The 18,881-nt window shown below is 40.3% G+C and overlaps 3 protein-coding genes across 4 annotated transcripts; 1 reads left to right on the forward strand and 2 right to left on the reverse strand.

Moving 5' to 3' along the window:
* Positions 1–1,940: 1,940 nt before the first annotated feature.
* On the reverse strand, positions 1,941–7,459 carry LOC308368026 (torsin-1A-like). Of its 2 annotated transcripts, XM_080842069.1 has the most exons (6): positions 6,502–6,744; positions 5,189–5,208; positions 4,317–4,582; positions 4,015–4,190; positions 2,944–3,071; positions 1,941–2,633 (listed from the first exon to the last, which is right to left on the reverse strand). In XM_080842069.1, exons 1-6 carry the CDS (start codon positions 6,657–6,659, stop codon positions 2,389–2,391), a joined length of 993 nt encoding a protein of 330 aa, XP_080698195.1. In that variant the 5' UTR covers positions 6,660–6,744; the 3' UTR covers positions 1,941–2,388. The 2 variants fall into 2 exon arrangements, with proteins under 2 accessions (XP_080698195.1, XP_080698194.1); XM_080842068.1 differs by lacking the exons at positions 5,189–5,208; positions 6,502–6,744 and adding an exon at positions 7,202–7,459.
* Positions 7,460–8,622: 1,163 nt separating this feature from the next.
* Positions 8,623–11,731, reverse strand: nsa2 (NSA2 ribosome biogenesis homolog). The gene is made up of 6 exons (XM_080842349.1): positions 11,594–11,731; positions 10,458–10,645; positions 10,006–10,156; positions 9,630–9,809; positions 9,222–9,414; positions 8,623–8,926 (listed from the first exon to the last, which is right to left on the reverse strand). Exons 1-6 carry the CDS (start codon positions 11,594–11,596, stop codon positions 8,859–8,861), a joined length of 783 nt encoding a protein of 260 aa, XP_080698475.1. The 5' UTR covers positions 11,597–11,731; the 3' UTR covers positions 8,623–8,858.
* Positions 11,732–12,279: 548 nt separating this feature from the next.
* spout1 (SPOUT domain containing methyltransferase 1) lies at positions 12,280–15,324 on the forward strand. Its single transcript, XM_080842002.1, has 10 exons — positions 12,280–12,519; positions 12,686–12,845; positions 12,997–13,086; positions 13,215–13,264; positions 13,378–13,508; positions 13,623–13,695; positions 13,829–13,927; positions 14,110–14,212; positions 14,397–14,544; positions 14,943–15,324. Exons 1-10 carry the CDS (start codon positions 12,378–12,380, stop codon positions 15,012–15,014), a joined length of 1,068 nt encoding a protein of 355 aa, XP_080698128.1. The 5' UTR covers positions 12,280–12,377; the 3' UTR covers positions 15,015–15,324.
* The last annotated feature ends 3,557 nt before the right edge of the window (positions 15,325–18,881 follow it).

Below are 18,881 nucleotides of genomic sequence, written 5' to 3' on the forward strand. Positions count from 1 at the left end.
TCGTAAGTCTGAGCTACAACTGCAACTAATCTGTCTCTTTTCATTAAATGATTATGCTACAGTATAATAAGCACCTCTCAGCAGATGTCTTCAATATGTTGTTGTGCCATATTTTAAATCTAAATTTGTTAATTTCTCACCTAAAACCCACTAGAGGACACTATTTAAAAGAATATTTTCAAAAAAAATCTTCTGGGGGAGCATGCCCCCAGACCCCCCTAATTCTGTTGGGTTACAGGAAAAATAATAGGATTTCTCTAGGGGCTTAGCCCCCCCAAAAGTCGGAACCTAGATTCGCCCCTGCTTTGCAGATACATGAGGCGGAGATGAAAAACCATGTAAGTCACCCGCCTTGAACTAAATGTAGATGTAATAACCATAAAAGCAGGGTTAGAATACAGGACAGCCATGTTCGCACTCAGCATAAGGCATTGTGGGTTAACTGTTAATGCACACAAATGACTGACTCTACTGAAGGCAATGCTAGCAACAGCGCTGTCTTCAAGGCAACCATTTGCACAAGCGCTCTGAAAGTGGGCATGGCTGGCAGTGAGGACCAGTCAAAATGAACTCCCAATAATCGGCCCAGGCCCTCACCAAGGCGGTGGTGAAACCCTACACATTTATCTTGGTCCCATCTGAACAAAGAATGTGCTTCCGACATCAGGCTCATTTTCATGTGCTTTAGCAAAGTTTAATCTAAATAATTTAAATCATTCATCCCCATAGCTATACACACACAGAACACTCATTCCTCAAAGAACTCACACAAATAACACACACAAACACACACACACACACCTCCAAGCCTTCAGTCAAAAGACAATTTTCTAGTATGGCAACATACTAGACAATAAAGCTTTTTGAATCTTGAATCTTGAATCTTGCTGTTCTGTGCGAAAGAGCAAGCCAGGTTTTCTTGTCTTGGACGTCATCCACCAGAGTTTTGATGGATTGCAGGGTCGATTGCACTGTCTGAGAGGTCCCAGAAACTCCTATATCCATTGATAACCACTGTGCTGCTAAGTCTGAAGCAGTTGCCCATCTGTTTTTCAAGTAGCAAGCTGTCCGTGGTGTTATTTTAGGAGAATGGCCACTGCGGCTCTAATTATGGTACTATGGGTCATTCTCTACAACCTGATTACTGCTGCAACTGTGTTTGACTGATTATTAGTTGGGCACTGATCTTCCTTTCCTTCTTTGTGAAGTCTCACAATCAGATTATTCCAATTCATCTCTACGTGCGCCATGGTGGAGACAGATAGACACAGCCCATAGGTTTAAAATAGAAAAAAGGTCTTCTGGTGTTCACAGGTCATTTTATTACCATGTCCATGCATTTCAGCTAATTGAAAATCACATGTGTTTTCAATCTTGTTTCAATGATCACAGGTTTTCAAACTTGTGTCCGTGACCACAGGTGTATTCACTTTTGTTGCATTGAGTTTCTAATTTGAGGCCTGTATTTTCAATATCATCTTTCTGAAATATTTGTTTTTTATTCGTCGTAAGAGGAAATACTAAGCTTATCAACTTCGAAATAATGCATTGAGAGGTGGTACAGTTTTGAGTCATTTCACATAAAGGGGATATTGCACATAGGTCCACTCACTTCTGCTGTATGTTGTAATGCCCAGGTACCATGATTCTCATGAAACTCGTTCCATCCCCTCTCCTTACCGGTATCTGATTATATATTTGGTGGTGCATGGTAAAAATCATAATCATTTCAGGCAGAGGGCTAAACAGCACACCTTGTTTTCCAACATGATCGGATTTGAGTCCTTTAGAGGTTGGAATTAGAAATCTGCATGTGTAACAACAGACCCTTGGGTCATGTAGTAATAACTTGGCACCAAGGCTAAATAAGGAAACTGCACCTGCCAGATAATATTTTAAGAAAAAACTAAAAAAAAAAAAGTAATAAGGCAAACTTCTTATAACCAACTCATTTTAATCAAGGTCGATCAAAAGATGAATTGGGTAAGTAGTTTTAGTGTAAATTTAAGAAATATCACAGTTATTTGAACAATTAGTGCAACGAACACACCCTTCAACTGATGCTCTGTTCAAAGTCACTGTGATGGCAGAGGTGTGTCTGATTTTTATAATCAACTTCTTTCCCTGGCATTTCAGTAGATCTTCAGAGGCACCTGCATGCTCACTTACTCATATACACACATACATTCCCTCTGGACCAACACCTTGCATTCCAATTACAGAAAGTGATGCAGTTAAAATATTTAAAAATATTTCTTTGTCCAGTCATGAAGCGCCCACCATCCAGAATAGGAGCAGTGTGACTGGGAGAAGGGACAATATGCCCCACCACCTCCTCTTCAGATAAGAAGTCACTTCTTAAAATGAACTCCTCCCAGTCTGTAGGCATTAAATGTAATAATCCAGTCGGCTGGAGATCACTTTGCAGCCCTGAGTGGCAAAGAGGCGATGCTCTTTAGGGAAATAGAAAAGATCTTGGGCCATGCGCTCCACCACTTCCTCGTCTGGCTTCATTCCCCTGGCGACCATCTCAGCCAGGCCACACTGAATCACGTGCTTCTGCTCCAGCGGCAGGAAAGGCACATAGACGTCCACCAGGTTCTTGTCAATCAAAGTGGCATGCCAGAATCCGCCTAGGAGGAAACAGGGTAGAAAAACGAGAGAAAAGCCAAGAGATCAATTCTCTCTCATAACTCAGTGAGAAACAGAGAATGAAAAAGACAAAAACAGGACAGTAAAGACCACAAGGTCAAAGACCTGGTCATGATATTGCAATGGAATACTTAAATGAGAGAGGGTTCCACTGAGCAAACATGTTTGAATGCATCACTTTAGAACTGATACTTTTCATTCACTCTACACTACTTATTTAATGACTCTTTGGTACATCCCTGTATGCATTCCTTCTCCTGAGAAAATGGCAGAAAAGGAAGTGTGGCGTACTCTGTTTGTTGTTGAAGACCGCGAGAGTGATTGCCATCTCCAAATCCTTCAGCTTGATCTCCTCTCGCTCCCGACCCGTGTTCCAGAAGTCCAGGGCCACCTCTGCAATCTTCTCTCCCCCTGCATTGCTGCACATTACACACACATGGAAACAGAATACAATCATTCAGCAAATGAGGAGGCCACCCATGTTAAAGTATTACTCTCTCAACACACATTTTTTTAAAGTCAACCAAATAAAACTACAACTGACTGTGCTTTTGCCCTAAAGGTGTGTAGACATAGATTTTGGAGGAAGGTCCTGAAGCCCACGCTCACATGCTGCCTTGGCTGACAGACGACTGATGTGCATACCCTTATTATCATTTCCTGAATGGCACTGTATACTGGTTGGATTTTAGAGAGACAAACATGTGTTGGTCTCAGAATTGTAAGTAACTGAATATGAAAGAGAGTGCCTTATAGTTAATTCACATTATGGACATCAACTGATTACAGGCATAAGCTTAAGGCAGGTACGTATTGTAGGTACAGGTATGTATGCAACATATTTCTTAAGTTGTACATTAAAAAAAACATTATTCATCAGAGTGTTTTTCCTTTGAATACAATTTCCCCATCATGCACCGAAGAATGTATAACACAGGTTTGAAGCATCTCTGCCTTGGTTCGGCTTTGTTCTATCTCTGTGTTCTAGCTATTTAAAAGCTTTTCAAGTAAAGGGCAGAGAGATCTGGGTTTTACATGACAATCTTTAATGGCAAAAGAGCCAGTCTCCCTTATCCACGACTCTAGAGGATCAAAAGGAATTTGATGATGCTATTTTAAGATGGAAAAACAAAAGGGGTATAAAGAGCAATTTAGCCATCAAGATATCTGATTCTCAATCTGCAGAAGCTGCCTGTTAACAGTATCCAAAACTTTATTTATATTTCATTTGAACCAATCATTTCCTCTGTTGACATGAATTTGAAATCATGACAACTGTCTGGAATACAGCTCAAATGTGGGTGAAACCATCTTCCAGGGTAAATAAAAAACCAAACTCGAGAGAACTGAAGTTTAACACACCTGAGAAAGATGAAGATGGCCTGCCTATAAGAAACCCCATCCAGATTATCGTAGTAGTCCAGGTATGGCTTGATGCTGTCGATCAGGCCAGGTTGCATTTTGTCCATCTCATCAAAAATGAACATGGAGCGTGGGCACTTTGTGACGTTCCCTTTAATCCACATCTGTAGCTGCTCCTATCCAAAAAAAAAAAAAAAACATTTCCATTAACTTGGTAATAACATTTGAACATAAAGCCAGCACTCAACCAGTATGTCAGTACATTGGTGGAGGTAAGCTCGATGCTTGCATCACTCCCTTACTTTGTAAGTTTCCAGATGCTTCTGGTGTTGGAAGTGTGCCGTTGCTGTGAACAGATGCACAAATCCGCTCTGCATGCCCTTGTGGTAGATGCTGTCAGCGATCAACTGGCTCATCAAGTTCTTTCCAGTGCCTGTCCAGCCATGCAGAGAGAGGACCAGGGGTTTCTTGGGGTTCGCGTTTTGCATGTATCCGGTCACCGTTTTCAGGATTACCCGGGATGCCACATGCTGGCCAAAGAGCTCCTTGTTCAAGGCCACCTCCAGATCTGCATGAAGAAAATGAACATCACACCTCACAGACTTACTTTTTGCAGATAATATGGTCAAACAGAGGCTTATGATGCACCAAAAACACACACATTTGAATATATAGCATTTACATCCTTCAAATCTAACGAGTGTCTCAATGAATGAAATCAGGTACAGACATGCACAGACATGTCCTTACTCTGATGCATTCTGCAGCTCTGAATAAGTAATACATTTAATAGGTTTTAGTGTGGAAACTTTGTTAGGATAAAAATTTAAATAGAGAGAGAACTTTAGGACGTATGTACCATTGTGTGCATAAAAGTACACAAAACGGGTGAGAAGAGTTAAAAAAAACAAAAAACTTAAAACTAACGATTAGTAGCACTTAGAATTTAGCTTTTCTTTTATTACGGTTTGATAAGAGAACGCGGTCTTTCAAACCGAAAAAGACACAGGACATATCGCTAGTGTACTAAGCATTTCATAACTGAATGAAAACTGAAACTAATAAAGCACTTTCATTCTTGCATTACATCGTGGCCTTAAAGGATGCACTGTTCAATGTCATCTAGTCTCTCCAAAACACAACTGATAACAATGAGCGTTTCGTATGAACTTACTAGAGGAGTTAAATCTGATCCAATTGACCTATCGCTAAGCCCCGCCCCCCATTGTGACAGCTGCTAAATCGGACACTTTATCAGAGCTGACTAGAGTTTACAATGGCAGCTATCAGTGACAAAACTATATCCTAAGAGGCTCTAGACAACTTTTGGAGACAAAAGGACCTGATTTCGCCTAGAAGGCTTCAAAAGGGACTTAATTATGCAATGGAGGGATATGTATACAATTTAAAACTCGATATGGTGGATAACAAGCTTAAATTTGAGGCGAGAATTTACAGAGTTCAATGCAAGAGGGAGAAGCCTAACTCACGGTCATCGCGATTGCAGATAAATACATCCAATACCAGCATTGTTCATGCACCGCATGGGAAAGATACAATAAATTCATAGTCAGTTAATTTAACTAATCTGGAAGGCACCGAGATGTACACCTACGTTTATTAACTAGCAGGAACCTGCCCCTGACAGGACAGTGTCCAAACCATGGCTATGGTCCTAACTGTTTAGCTTGTTAATGTAACCTTTTTAATTACCGGCATGCGTGTGTTTCGTTCACGTTGTCATGTTAATCCATTATTAAACCTATCGTATGTTTAATAAACTGTCCCATAACTGACAAAGTTACGCTAGCGCAGCTATTGAATCATTAACGTTAGCTCATTTGAACCAGAGATAACTTGCCTAAGCCTAGCATAACATCAGTGGTGAAAGTAAGCAGGTACTGTGAATAATGAGTAGGCCTAATGTATTTTATCATGTAGGCTTAGTTGATTGCTTTAGCAATGGGAAATTCTAACAAGAGTATGGCAGCTAATGAACGTAGCGTAGCGTTCACTGTGCGGTCTGTCACACAGCTTAATCCACCCACCGGAGATATTTTGGACCGGTCTTGTTTTCGTTTAGGAAATGAGATACAATATACCCCATTGCCTATCTTCTCACGATAACTCGTATCAGTGTTGTATCTATCCCATGCACATCGTTTGGCCATTTATGTTGAAACTACATTACCACAATTAGCCTACACACTTGTTTTTGTCCCGTTGTGGCTTGGGGAAAGGGATGAAATATACCCCATTCTGCAGCCTATCGGGATACCTACTGTCGGTGTTACGTGTACCCCAAGCACATCGTTTGACCATGTTTTTTTTTTTTTTCATAAGCAACATCAATCGATCATTAAATTATTGAAAAAGGTCTCCTCCCTGTTGTTTTCAATGGAGTTATCGGAGACGATGTCCGAGTCCAGTTCAGGCTGGAATGTCATTGGTTCATCTGCGTTCTAAGGGCGGCGCTTAGCGACAGGTCAATTTTCATCGCAAGTTTCGTACAGATATTTATACAACTTATTTCCAAGGTAACAAGTCCCGGCTCCAATAAAGCTGGTTGATATTGGTTCAAAGGCATCCACGGTGAAACTTGTTATCAAAATACAGCGCAGAAGTGTCATGCACATGTGTCCCATTTTCCCAGAGTAGTGAAATCATTTATGCGTACATCTAGTCAATATTGACAATAGATGTACCTAGCTAACAACACTGCCTTGCACCTCTCGCCAACGACAACTCAGCGACTTCAAGGTTCACTTCCTTGTCGACTTGTTACGTCATTTAAAGCGCCGGAGATGGATATTTGTATGTTTCTGGATATTTCCAATAAACTATCTCAATATCCGTATATTTCCATGGGATATTGGTGTATGATTTATTTCTGTGAGTATACCGGTCTATTCAAAATGTGTAAGTTTGTTTTGTGTCTCAAGCCCATGTCGAATCTTAAGCATATAATGCTGAAACAACATTCAAAGGAGTGGAATTATTTGAAAATGTAAAAGTCATCTATTTCAGAAAATAAAATACCTAGGAGACCAACGAATCACATCATTTAGCAATGTCCGGAAGAAATGTTAATTTCCGTATCAAACGCAGACAAACTATTCTTATCTCAGCAACAATCATCTAAAAACAATGAATCACATGTACTGCAAAACAGTCCCATTACACTCACGTGTCTTATTCAAGAAGATCCACTCTGGCCGACAGCATTCATGGAAATAGTAAACCAAGTTTGGATAGCTGGCAAGAAAGCCCGTGAGAGCTGCTGCCATGCCCACAGCTATACTTGTACTGATGGGCTCCATCGCAGCTGCTACATTTAAAATCAACCATACCCCTAACAACGAACATAATTTCATTCTGGGCCACCGGATAACTTCCGTCGACTATGTACCTATAAAAGCTGCACGTTGGTCGTCACCGCGTAAAGAAAAACACCGTAAACCAACAGCAGCTTCTGAAGTGTTTCAAACAAACGAACACTGCTCTCCGGTCGATGTTACCAAAGCGCATGGCTATGACGTCAGTATCAAAGGTCCACCGTAAAATTCACAGGTGGTAAATTACTACCCTCTGCCCCCAAACATCAGATTACCGACTACGTTGAGATTTTACAAGCTTAAATGTACATTTAGCATGTTTTCTTGTTTTTGTAGTCTATTTTTATAAAGTAATGTTCCTGTGGCTCTGATCATTTAAACACATTATATGTTATACAAGGAGAACATGCATTCTATGCACAATACTTAGCCTGACGATGTCATACTCATGATTCTAGTCAGAATATGAGTCTGATACCGGACCTTTGGGCTGTGATTATGGGGCGTGTTTCAACGAACCAGGAAAGAAAATGCCTATTCGCTGAATTGGATACCTAGAACCAATCAGAGCAACGTAGTAGCCTATTACCATCTGATAGATTAAACTTTTACCTGATCCCTAGGAAGGACGGCAAAAACATCTTTTCAATGACAAATGCCTTAATCGCGTTTCTCTGTTCCTCTTTCAAAATGAATGCGCTGTCAATGTCTGTTGAGATATGCCTGCTCACGTTAATTAATTAGCATTAAGGCTACAAGCTACAGTTTATTTCGATGGGTTTTTTGTGTACACGTTAGCAATGATATAACAATAATGGTCTAGAGAACTTTAGTTAAGACAAACAATACTCTGTAACATTCGTGTTGCACATGCACAACTAACCGAGTCAATGTAGACATTAAAAAGTCGTGTAGATAGCTTAATTCACATAAAATATTCCCCACTAAGCACCCGAGACGCGGCCATCTTGGTCGGAGTTCGAATCTACCGGTTAATTCAACTCAAGCGTTGGTATCTGTCCATCAACGTATAAAGCCCGCCCTGCCAATTTGATTGGTCCGGTTTGATCCTACCGATGAAACTCTCTCCCAATTAACCCAGAGCCAGACCAAATCTCCCTGACAAAAATTTTTGTGGGCGGGGTTTGGGCTGGTATCCAGGCTACACAATACTAGTCAGGGCTGATGAATTACACCAAAAAGTAAAGAACATCACACTCTTGTGGACTTCCACTGAAATGCAGCCTAAAAATGGTATGACACATGTAGCAAGTCAATTTCATTTGTTTTTTTATTATAAACAGAACATTCTCAAATATAATTATACATGCGACTGCAGAAGTGACTCCAAGAGTTGCTGAGATGCATCTGGTTGTACACCTCCACACCTTAATTCTTGTTCTTCTCCACGGATAACAAGACGTGTTCTCTGTGAGGAGACCGACACTCCCAGAGCTGGTATTGCACAACAGCAGCTTTCAGAGGTACCGTTCATGTAGCCAGGCTCTGTTAGACCAACAGCACAGCGTTGATGCAGCCATCATTCTCTGGGTTGTTCGTTACCTGGGCATATTTACCTGAAAAACACCAAATGGCCGATAAGAGAGTGCAACCCCACAACTTGAACAAAGCATATGGTCCGTCATATTCAAACTAGCTACTTTTATAATACTTTAAAGAAGAAAAAAAACGCACTCTCAAGCTTGTCTCATTGCTTATTTATTTTGACTAGTTTATCCACAGACGCGTTTCGGCCTAAGCCATCGTCAGTGTGTCTACTCCTATAATAACCATCAGCGATCATCAGCAGACATGCACAAACCAAAAGCAACAGCGAATGGGTCAATCTCAGCCGAAGACAGTTGCACTCACCCCAGATGACCTTTCCACCTTGTGTGACGAGGCCCAGCTCACTGACGTTGACTTCGACGACTGTTCCCTTGGTGATGACCCCTAGTGTTGTGTAAAGGGGCGAGGAGGGGTTCTTCTTCACACCAAGGATAGGCAGACAGAATGTGGCCTTAAGCTCTGGGTGTGTCACATGAGCTTTTTTAAAACGAAGACCCTGTGTAGGAATAAGAAAAACAAAACATGCCTCAAGTCTGTGTTTATCAAGTTTGCAGGTGTGAAAGCTTTGCGTATAGAATCAAGTTCTTAGAAGACTCTTCTCAACTGCCTGCACGGCCATGTTGTGCAGAAAGCACAGGTGACTAACTGTCTACCGACAAAACTCTACTGAAAATGACGCAGAGTGAGTGAGTCTGTGTAGAGTGTATGTACCATGGGCCGGATGAAGCGCTCATATTTGGGGGGTTTCCGCGTAAAACCGTCTCCAACAAAGGTGACTTTGGTCACCATTCGCTTCCAGGCCTTCTTCTGTCGTTTGCCAGTCCGTATCACCTTCAGAACTTCCATCTCCCCTTGTGCCCGCACTTTTGGCACTGGCACCTCCCATTTACCCTAGAAACATTCAAAAGGAAGGCATCATTACTTAATTCACAATGTCATTGATATGTCCCATAATACAAAAACCCACAGCACACAGAGGACCATATTATTTCAGTTAGTTACCACATTATTTTCAGTGTAAGTGGGATTAGAGTACCCAATACCAATGGAAGATTGAGCAGACCAAATACTCTGAATGGATACTCACAGCTTTCTCCTTCCTCTTCTGTTTAATCATGTTGGAGAGGACCTTGGCACGTGACTGCCCCTCTCTGTCCAGCAGGTACGCTGGCACGGCTCCCTCAGGTGTCTTCTCGTCATCCTTCTGTTTGCTCTTCCTCTGTTCGTGCATCTTGAGGCTAGAACGTGCAGATGACCACACAAAAATGAATATGCAAGAAACATATATAGATGGGACCTGTCCGTGTATATAGTCAATTACATATTTTGTATAAAAACTAAGCATTTGCAGGAAATATATACAAGCGGACATGTGGCTATATAGTCCTTTCACATGAGGTTTTCCTGAAGTTCACCCAAACAATGTTCATGATATTCTTAATTTTTTTATTGTATTATTTGCCTGTGAACAACCATTACAATCCAATACCAGTTGGTTGTGACAATGGTTCTGTTCTCATTATCCGCCATGTTACTCACGTTTTCTTCATCTGGATCTTCTCAGAATGGCGCTGTTTGTGGTAGAGTTTGGCCTTCAGACCAATCATCTTGCGTGCCTTGTGCGAGCGTTCATGTGCCTCACGGCTCTCCTTCTTCCGCTTCCTCTCATGGTGATCCAGCCGATAACCATGGCGTTTACGGTGCAACTCGATATGTTCGTTCTGAGGCTGGAAACAGAGGAAAAATAAACGGCATCATTCTTTGAGCTCTGCATCGTCTGGAAAAAAACAACTACCTGTATGGTAAATCTAAAATGGTAAATCAGTAGAAAAACTTAAAATATCTGAGCGCATATTTAAGTGACTAATGGATGATATGTTGTATTTCTGTTAAAGCTGACTTTACAAACACAGCTCTTGAGATGGCTCAAAATCTGTAATGATGTGAGTGTTGCTGGAGAGTATTGGTAAAAGGAGCCACACAAAGAATTCTGTCACATGCAGTAACACACAATGAATGTCTATTCAGCAAAGTTCATTAAAAGTGTTCTTGCTTTGATGAGTATTTATTTTAAAACCCAACCAATGAGCCTTGATACTGATAAGGCCATGGACAAATAGGACAAATCCCAGCGTGCATTCTGATGTATCTTGAATCTACAAAGTTACTTTAATTGAACATTTGTTTGTAAACATTCACAGCTTATCTGTGTGTTGACCACAAGAGAGTTTGACGTAATCCCCTATTCACAGTCTTTATTTACAAAGTTTTGAAAGCTGCATTGTTTACACAGGAAGTAGGCTCGTTCCTGCAGTTTTAGCTCTAATCCAAATATAGACGTTAAATCATTGAATTCTAGCTAGCAACCATTATAGGAAAACAAAACACGCGTCAGATTGGTTATAACCATATGGGGCAAGTTAGCTCATGTCTATGGTTTGACTGTCCAGTAGGGCTTTGGCATAGAGCACAATAATAATATTATAATCATTACGACATAAATCGATGTACGACAACACATTTGGTCAAAACACGCTTCGAATTAAACCAAATAGCCTATAGCTAATGTCATACATGAGCACTTAGCATGCCACCACGTTTCACATGATAGCATGTTTTGCTAACTAGACAAGAACGAGGTTTTGGATTGTACCCATGATTATATTTTAACTTACCATGTTGACTGTGAATGTTCACGTATTCCAACAAAGGATGGAACTCTCCTGATCTTAAACAAATGTGTTAAGGAACACTACTTCTGATATTACTTTTAAAGGCACGGTGTCTGATGTTTTCCACCGGAGGCCTTTGCTTGAAAAGAAAGTGTTACATCCTAGAGCGTCCGAGTGAAGAATTAGGACCGCCCCTTGTTTATGAGAAAAATCGTTGTGAACAGCTCAAATATATTTAGTGATTTACAAAATGTACAAGTGATTTAAAAAAACTTTTTGACAGTGTACATTTTAATGTATTGATACCATCAAAAGGACATAAAACAATGACGCCAACGGAACCCACTGTTTACATCCTGTGTTTGTGGGATGGATTTTAAAGAAGCACACACGTGGACATGTCTGAAAAACTTGCCATGAAGGAACCAGGGCTTTCGAAAGAGGTTATTGTGTTATTATAATACTTGATATAATATTGTTAAGTACGAAGAAACTCTTAATTGTTTCTACACTACACTTGTTATAGTTGAGAGTTAGGGGACTGTACATACAGGGAATGTTTCTCCCCTTGGTGATTGGCTCCGACGTAAACACGTTTTCTAGGGACTGCAACGTTAGCTTTAAATTGAAGTACATTTACGGTCTGTTCCAAACACTAATATATTCTTGTTTATCACAGGTCCAAGAACGAGTGGACTGGAAGAAATGGAAAGAAGGACGTGAGTGTGAAGACTAATGTCAACAGCGTTACTTATCTAGTGCCGCTAAAGTGATAACTTGGTTATGTATGTGCGCTTTTTTGTCTGTCATAGGGAAGGAGGAGAAGCGCAGAAGGAAGGAGGAAAAATTGATTACACAGATGGAGAAACAGAAGATGAAGGAATTGAAGGAAAAAAAGGCTCAGGCAGAGAAGGAAGAAAAGAGTAATGGTAGGCATCTCACGTCCACTTTCAAGACACGAATGCGTCATAGTTTGGCATAATCAGCAGAAGGTCCTAGGTTATTCCTGAAATTACAGCTATATAATATGTGTCTTTTGTTCTGGACAGCTGGCACTTCAAGATACAACTTATAAGTATTGTTCATCATTGTCAGGTCGCTCGTATACATTGAGTGTGGCACTGCCGGGGTCCGTCCTGGATAATGCACAGTCACCTGAGCTGCGCACGTACCTAGCAGGGCAGATCGCTCGTGCCTGTACCGTCTTCTGTGTTGATGAAATAGTTGTGTTTGAGGAACAAGGAGAGGACGTGAAGTGAGTGTCATTTTTTCCCACTTGAGTGTTTGTTTTGAGGTCTTTCACATGCATCAAATATTCATGTCCAGTACAGACCAGAAATATCCTCAAAAGTAATTGTGATTCGGAAGGACTTATTATAACCTTTTATAAATTCCCATCATTAAAGAAACACTGAGGGGGAGTACAAGGGTGTTGGGAAGAAGGGACGAGCATGTGTCCAGCTTGCACGCATTCTCCAGTACTTGGAGTGTCCACAGTAAGTAAACTCACCTAAACATATTCTTTTATCCTTTCAGTGAAACACACACACAGACACACAACATGGAGGCTATTTTACAGACATATACATTTGTTTTATAAATATACCTCTTCTTCTGTTGTCAGGTACCTGAGGAAGGCCTTTTTCCCTAAACATCAGGATCTACAGTTTGCAGGTAAGGCACCCTTTTTAGTACCACCATATTCTCCCTCATATCCAAATGTGCACACACCTGTATGGTCTTAGTATTGGTATATGTTTGTGAAAGATGTCTGTGTCTGTCTGCAGGTCTCTTAAACCCTTTGGATAGTCCTCATCATATGCGCATGGATGAGGGGGCGGAGTTTCGGGAAGGACTGGTTCTTGACAGGCCTTGCAAGGCAGAAAAGGGCTCCTATGTGGACTGTGGCATGAGAAAGGTGCTTACAATTCTAAGATCTTTCTGTAACTTAAAATAATAACTGTATTTTGTCGCTAACTGCAAGCTGTGTGTTTTTGCGTGTGTGTGTGTGTGTGTTTCCCTCTCTATGTAGGAGGTTCGGATTGACAAGCAGCTTCAGCCAGGGTTAAGAGTTACAGTGAAACTCAACAAGGATCAGGATTCGGGTACATGGCTTAATGTTTTGTGATTAGCAACAAGAGTTGTGGGATCTGGGGGATCTTTTCGTCCCTCTCTTTTTTCCACTTAGGTCAACTCAGTTTGCAAAAAAAAAAAATGCAGTGTTTGCTTGTGTTGCAGGTTCTAAATGCTATAAGGGTCTAGTGGTGGCTCCCCATGTTCCTCGGACGGATAAAGGGCTGTATTGGGGTTATACTGTCCGACTTGCTTCCTGTCTCAGTAAGTTGGCACAATGATCATCATGTCAATCCTAAGATTATACTCATCAGTTTAGGAAATTATTCTAAAATGTTTTGTCTAGTTTACCATAGCTACTGGTTTACCCCAATGTTTTATCTGTGTGTGGTATGTAAAGGAATTGGTCTTTAAAAAGTACTTTGTTGTTCTTGTATTGTGAACAGGTGGTGTATTTACTGAATGTCCTTATAAGGAAGGCTATGACATCACTATTGGAACCTCTGAAAAGGGCAACAATGCAGATAATATTACAATATCCCCATTCAGGTAATCCATACTACTGCCCTGTTATATTCTTAGAGGCTTCCCTCACACAAGCATAACATAAACACTTCACACAACTAACCAATTTGCTTAAGACACTACACGTTTAATGCCACAAAGTCCTTTAGAGAAAAGGCAAACTTAAAATGTTCTCTTACATTCTCTTTGTCTGCTCTCTGTCCTTTAGGCATATGCTTGTGGTGTTTGGTGGGTTGTCAGGTCTGGAAGCTAGTGTGGAAACTGATGATAACCTGGACGTTTCTGACCCAAGTTCTTTGTTCAACCTGTACCTCAACACTTGCCCCTCACAGGGCAGTCGCACCATACGGACTGAGGTGAGTAAGCGCTGGAGAGAATATTAGAGGAAGATTAAACAGTAACAGTGGCAAAGGCGTTTAAAATCGAAAAACAGTAAATGGAGAAGGGTCATGAAGGGGAAAATGTTTGCTGGAAGAGAGGATATGCTGCATGAGGTTCGCTGTGTGAGTGGGAAGGAAGATGACCTGATAGTCCTGTGACGGTCCTAATCTGGACACTGTACACATTTTTTGTAACATCACCCAATATGCCATCCTGCTTCATTGAAATGCCATTGTGACTCCTAAAGCATTACATTTTCTCCAGATATTTAATGTAAACCAGATGTTGATTTGCATGATTACTTTAATTCTGTTTAATTCAGTGTGTGCTTTGACCCTTTTCTCATGCTATGCTGCTTTTGCATTGTTTACAGGAGGCCATTTTGATCTCGCTGTCGGGATTAAGACAGAAAATTACATCAGTTTTTCCAAGTTCCTCTGATTGATGATCACAGGAATGGGCTTCCAACATCTATCTTCCATCTACAAGATAACGTCATGGACCAACACCTTTTTCAAAACAAAAGAATAAATATTCCCTTATTCTTGGACACTTTCATATTGAATGACTGAGTTGGGGGGTAGGGGTTAAGATGCTGCAAATATAAATGAAATATAAGCCTCCAAGTATGCCATATATTTATTTATAATATTCGGATTCGGTAGTAGGGGTGTTAAATGATACCTCTGGTAATAATATCTTCCCATGAGGAAGTCGAACACGTCCATGTGTGATATTTGTGTCAGAACTGTCTTGTGCTCAGTTTCAGTGCACACCCTGTGATCTACAAAGACAGCAGAAGTGTGGTAAAAACAGATGTCCTTGTATGAGTGAATATTAATAAAATATATTCATTGTAAAACCATGACTAGCTACAGCAGTTGCAAGCAGTAAGCAGAATTAGCCATCTTTGTAACTTCTATGAGACGTAGCCACTGTAGGCCTTCACCACCACCATTCATGAGTGCACTGTGCAGGGAGCCAGGCCTTTTCTTTGGAAGCCTCCTGCATGGTTCATACAGCTGTTTAAAAGGTCACAGGTGTTAGGTGGTCACATTGCCCAGTAGAGTATCAGACAGACTTTTTTTTTCTCAGGGTAAGTGATTATTAGAGGTTTAAAGACAGATAAATATTACTTACAACAGCTTTAAACATGTCCTTGAATTCGTGGAGTCGTTGATAGATTGGTACCAGAACAGCACTCACAGGCATTGAGAATTCTTATGCAGAAGAATTTAATGGGGTCATGCCAGTTATTTAGACTTAAATTTATATGACAGGGGTCACGTTAACACAACTCTTAACAGCTCTGCATGTCTGTCTTTGGCATGGTAACACGCTCCTTGTTATTCTCCAGCTCAAGCGGTGTCATCATGTCACTGTGTCGGCACAGGCATGTGTGCAGTATTCGTCCTGTGGCGTGGACACATTCGCAGGGTAAAAAGAAAACATTTTGAAATGAATGATTGCAGATTATGGCAGGACTTTTGAAACTGCAATACCAAGAAAAGTCAGCAATAGTAATCCACCTCACTACAATATGCTACTAACACATGTAGCATTTACAATTTTATTTGATATCAAGTTTTGCTGCTAAGCTTTGTCCTTGAAAGGTTACAAGACATGTTATAAGGGTATGTGAAATTCAATCAGTGGAAGAAGATTTTATTTGCAACCATTTAATTGAGGATATTTGAAAAAGGACAGCAATTCAGCCTCATGACTATGATTGACTATGACAATTATCTAGTACAGGGGAGCCCAAATTCTTCATGTCAGGGGCTAAATATTAATCGGAGTGGAGGGCCGAGGGCCAAAACCAAAGGTTCATGTTAGGGCATGCCCCATTACATCGAAATGTATTGCATAATTGTGCAAAATGAACATTAACATTTATAGTACTATACATACCCCCGAACTCAGAAGGGCTGATAAAGGTGACAAACCAAACTCCTGTAGGGGTGTCACAATTGTTTGTGATTTTAACATGTAAATTAAGCATTCTGGTATACTCCAAGAAGAAAATAAAAGGAAAAGACAACATTTGCTTTAGGTAAAAAAAGACAAATTTATTTACATATACAGTACTAATTTAATATAATCTATTTAGGACATACACGGAGAAGATGTTATAAATATCCCTGTACCGTAGGTAGGCCAATCAACAAACAGCAAGTAGAAGGCTAATTAACCTTGTAACTTAATGGTTTTAGCTAATAAACATGACTCCACGCTTCATACTGATGTCCAACTCTTCTCATTTTATTGTCTGGAACACAGTGAAAACTAGACAGACAAACAAACAATCAACAAAACAAACAAACCCAAAGTTTACACATAGCATCACAACCAAATATACATATTCCATTTAAACCATAGTGCAGATACGTAAATTGCATTTCCGTGTTCGCCTGGAAACCAGCAGTAGATTCCATTTGGAACTTAATTAGTGTGTGTTCTCCACTGATCTCAAAATAAAGACTCTACCCACGGCCGGATTAACCATATGGGCAACTGGGCAACTGCCCATGGGGCCCCAAGACGCCAGGGCCCCCAAGCAACCGGTGTAAAAAAAAAATATATATATATATATACAGTATATAATATATATATTTTTTATATATAGTAATAATAATATTAATAATAAAACATGTAATTGCAATTATACAGTACATACATTTGGGACAACAGTGACCAAAAAAAATTCGCTTTCCTTCACGTCCCACTATGTGTCTCAGTTTGTCTGTGGTGCCTCCTGCGTTGTGTCTGTGCAAGCAGGGCACCCAAGTATTATGATTTCAAATAACATAAGTTCACATTAAACATAATTTACAGCATATGCCTTAATTACTTTCACAAGTAAGCTGTGATGTAAGCGTGAAAATGCAATAAAGTACTGTATGTATAAAATAACAATCAAGTAAAGTACAGATACTCAGAAATAATACTTGAGTAAAGTAAGAAAGCATTTGTCTACTCAAGGACTGAAACACCCCTGTGGATAGTTATGGTTTGTGTTCTGCGGAGTGGGGGTAGGTGGGCACCAGTCGTCTTAATACGGGCCTAACTCTCCCCGAATCCACACGAAAGAAACTCGTAAGCGAGTAAAACTCGTAAAACTCAAAGCTAAAAGCGAGTCGGTCGAGTAAACGCAGATCTAACTTCACCCGTGCAGAGGTGGAGGTACTGTTGCAGGATGTAAATGGTTCCATTATATTCCACTATAGCTATATCAACGCAATTGAGTTTACATTTGCAATGTTCATGTACACTTACATTTAGTCATTTAGCAGACGCTTTTGTCCAAAGCGACGTACATGGGAGAGAACATTCCAGCGACGAGCAATAGAGACCTAGTGTAACAATAAATACTACTTTATATAAGAAATAGAAAAACGAGGTAGAAAAGAAAAAAGAAGTGCAGGAATGCAACTGCTGTAAGTGCAAGTAAAGCACTAGTGCCAGTTAGGAAGGGAGGTGCTCTCTGAAGAGTTGGGTCTTCGAAAGATGGTAGTGCTAGGCAGTTCGTTCCACCAACATGGATCTACAAATGAAATAAGTCTGGATTACCATCCTGGTGTAGTCCTTTTATTTATTCTATGACATCACGATGCCTCGTAGAATCATGACTATAAATGTGAAACGTAATTGTTAATGATACAAATATTCTCGGATTTATTATTATTATAATATAATTATTTTAATCAGTGGATGTCTGTAGAGTTGATGTGAATGCAATCACCAACGGTTTCTCACAAATTCAGCCCTTAAAGATGCATTCCAGATCAATTGCTATTTGCTAACGATATGCTAGCGGGTAAAACTAACGAAATCTCTTTAAATGTGCTGACTTTGACATTATGACAAACTAGTTACTCAACAACTGTTCTACACAGTCAAACATCAAACAAGTGCAACACAAGACGGCACATAAGCTACATACTAGTAGAAGTAGAAAGCCGGGCGGCGTTACGCAATCTTACATTTAGCAGTTATAAGCCTATGGACCCTGGTAAAGCAATGGCACAGATGATATTAAGTCATTGTAGCACCCCAATTTTTTTCAAGCTAATATTTTAAGGTAAAACTGCTTATCCTAACCCTAATCCTGAAGTATAATTGTTGCATACTATTACATGGAGAGTTTTCTAAAATGCGATTCCTCAGAACACAAGATGGCCCATGGGGCACGTTTGAGAAATCACTGGCCGATTAACGACTGCTATTTCGCGTTCTGAAGTTCAGAACAAATCCAAGATGAGAAAACTTTCATGAATACCAAATGTTTTCCTAAATCCACCGGATTCTTAAA

The sequence above is a fragment of the Sprattus sprattus genome (genome assembly GCF_963457725.1).
Source record: "Sprattus sprattus genome assembly, chromosome: 7".
Taxonomy (NCBI): Eukaryota; Metazoa; Chordata; class Actinopteri; order Clupeiformes; family Clupeidae; genus Sprattus; species Sprattus sprattus.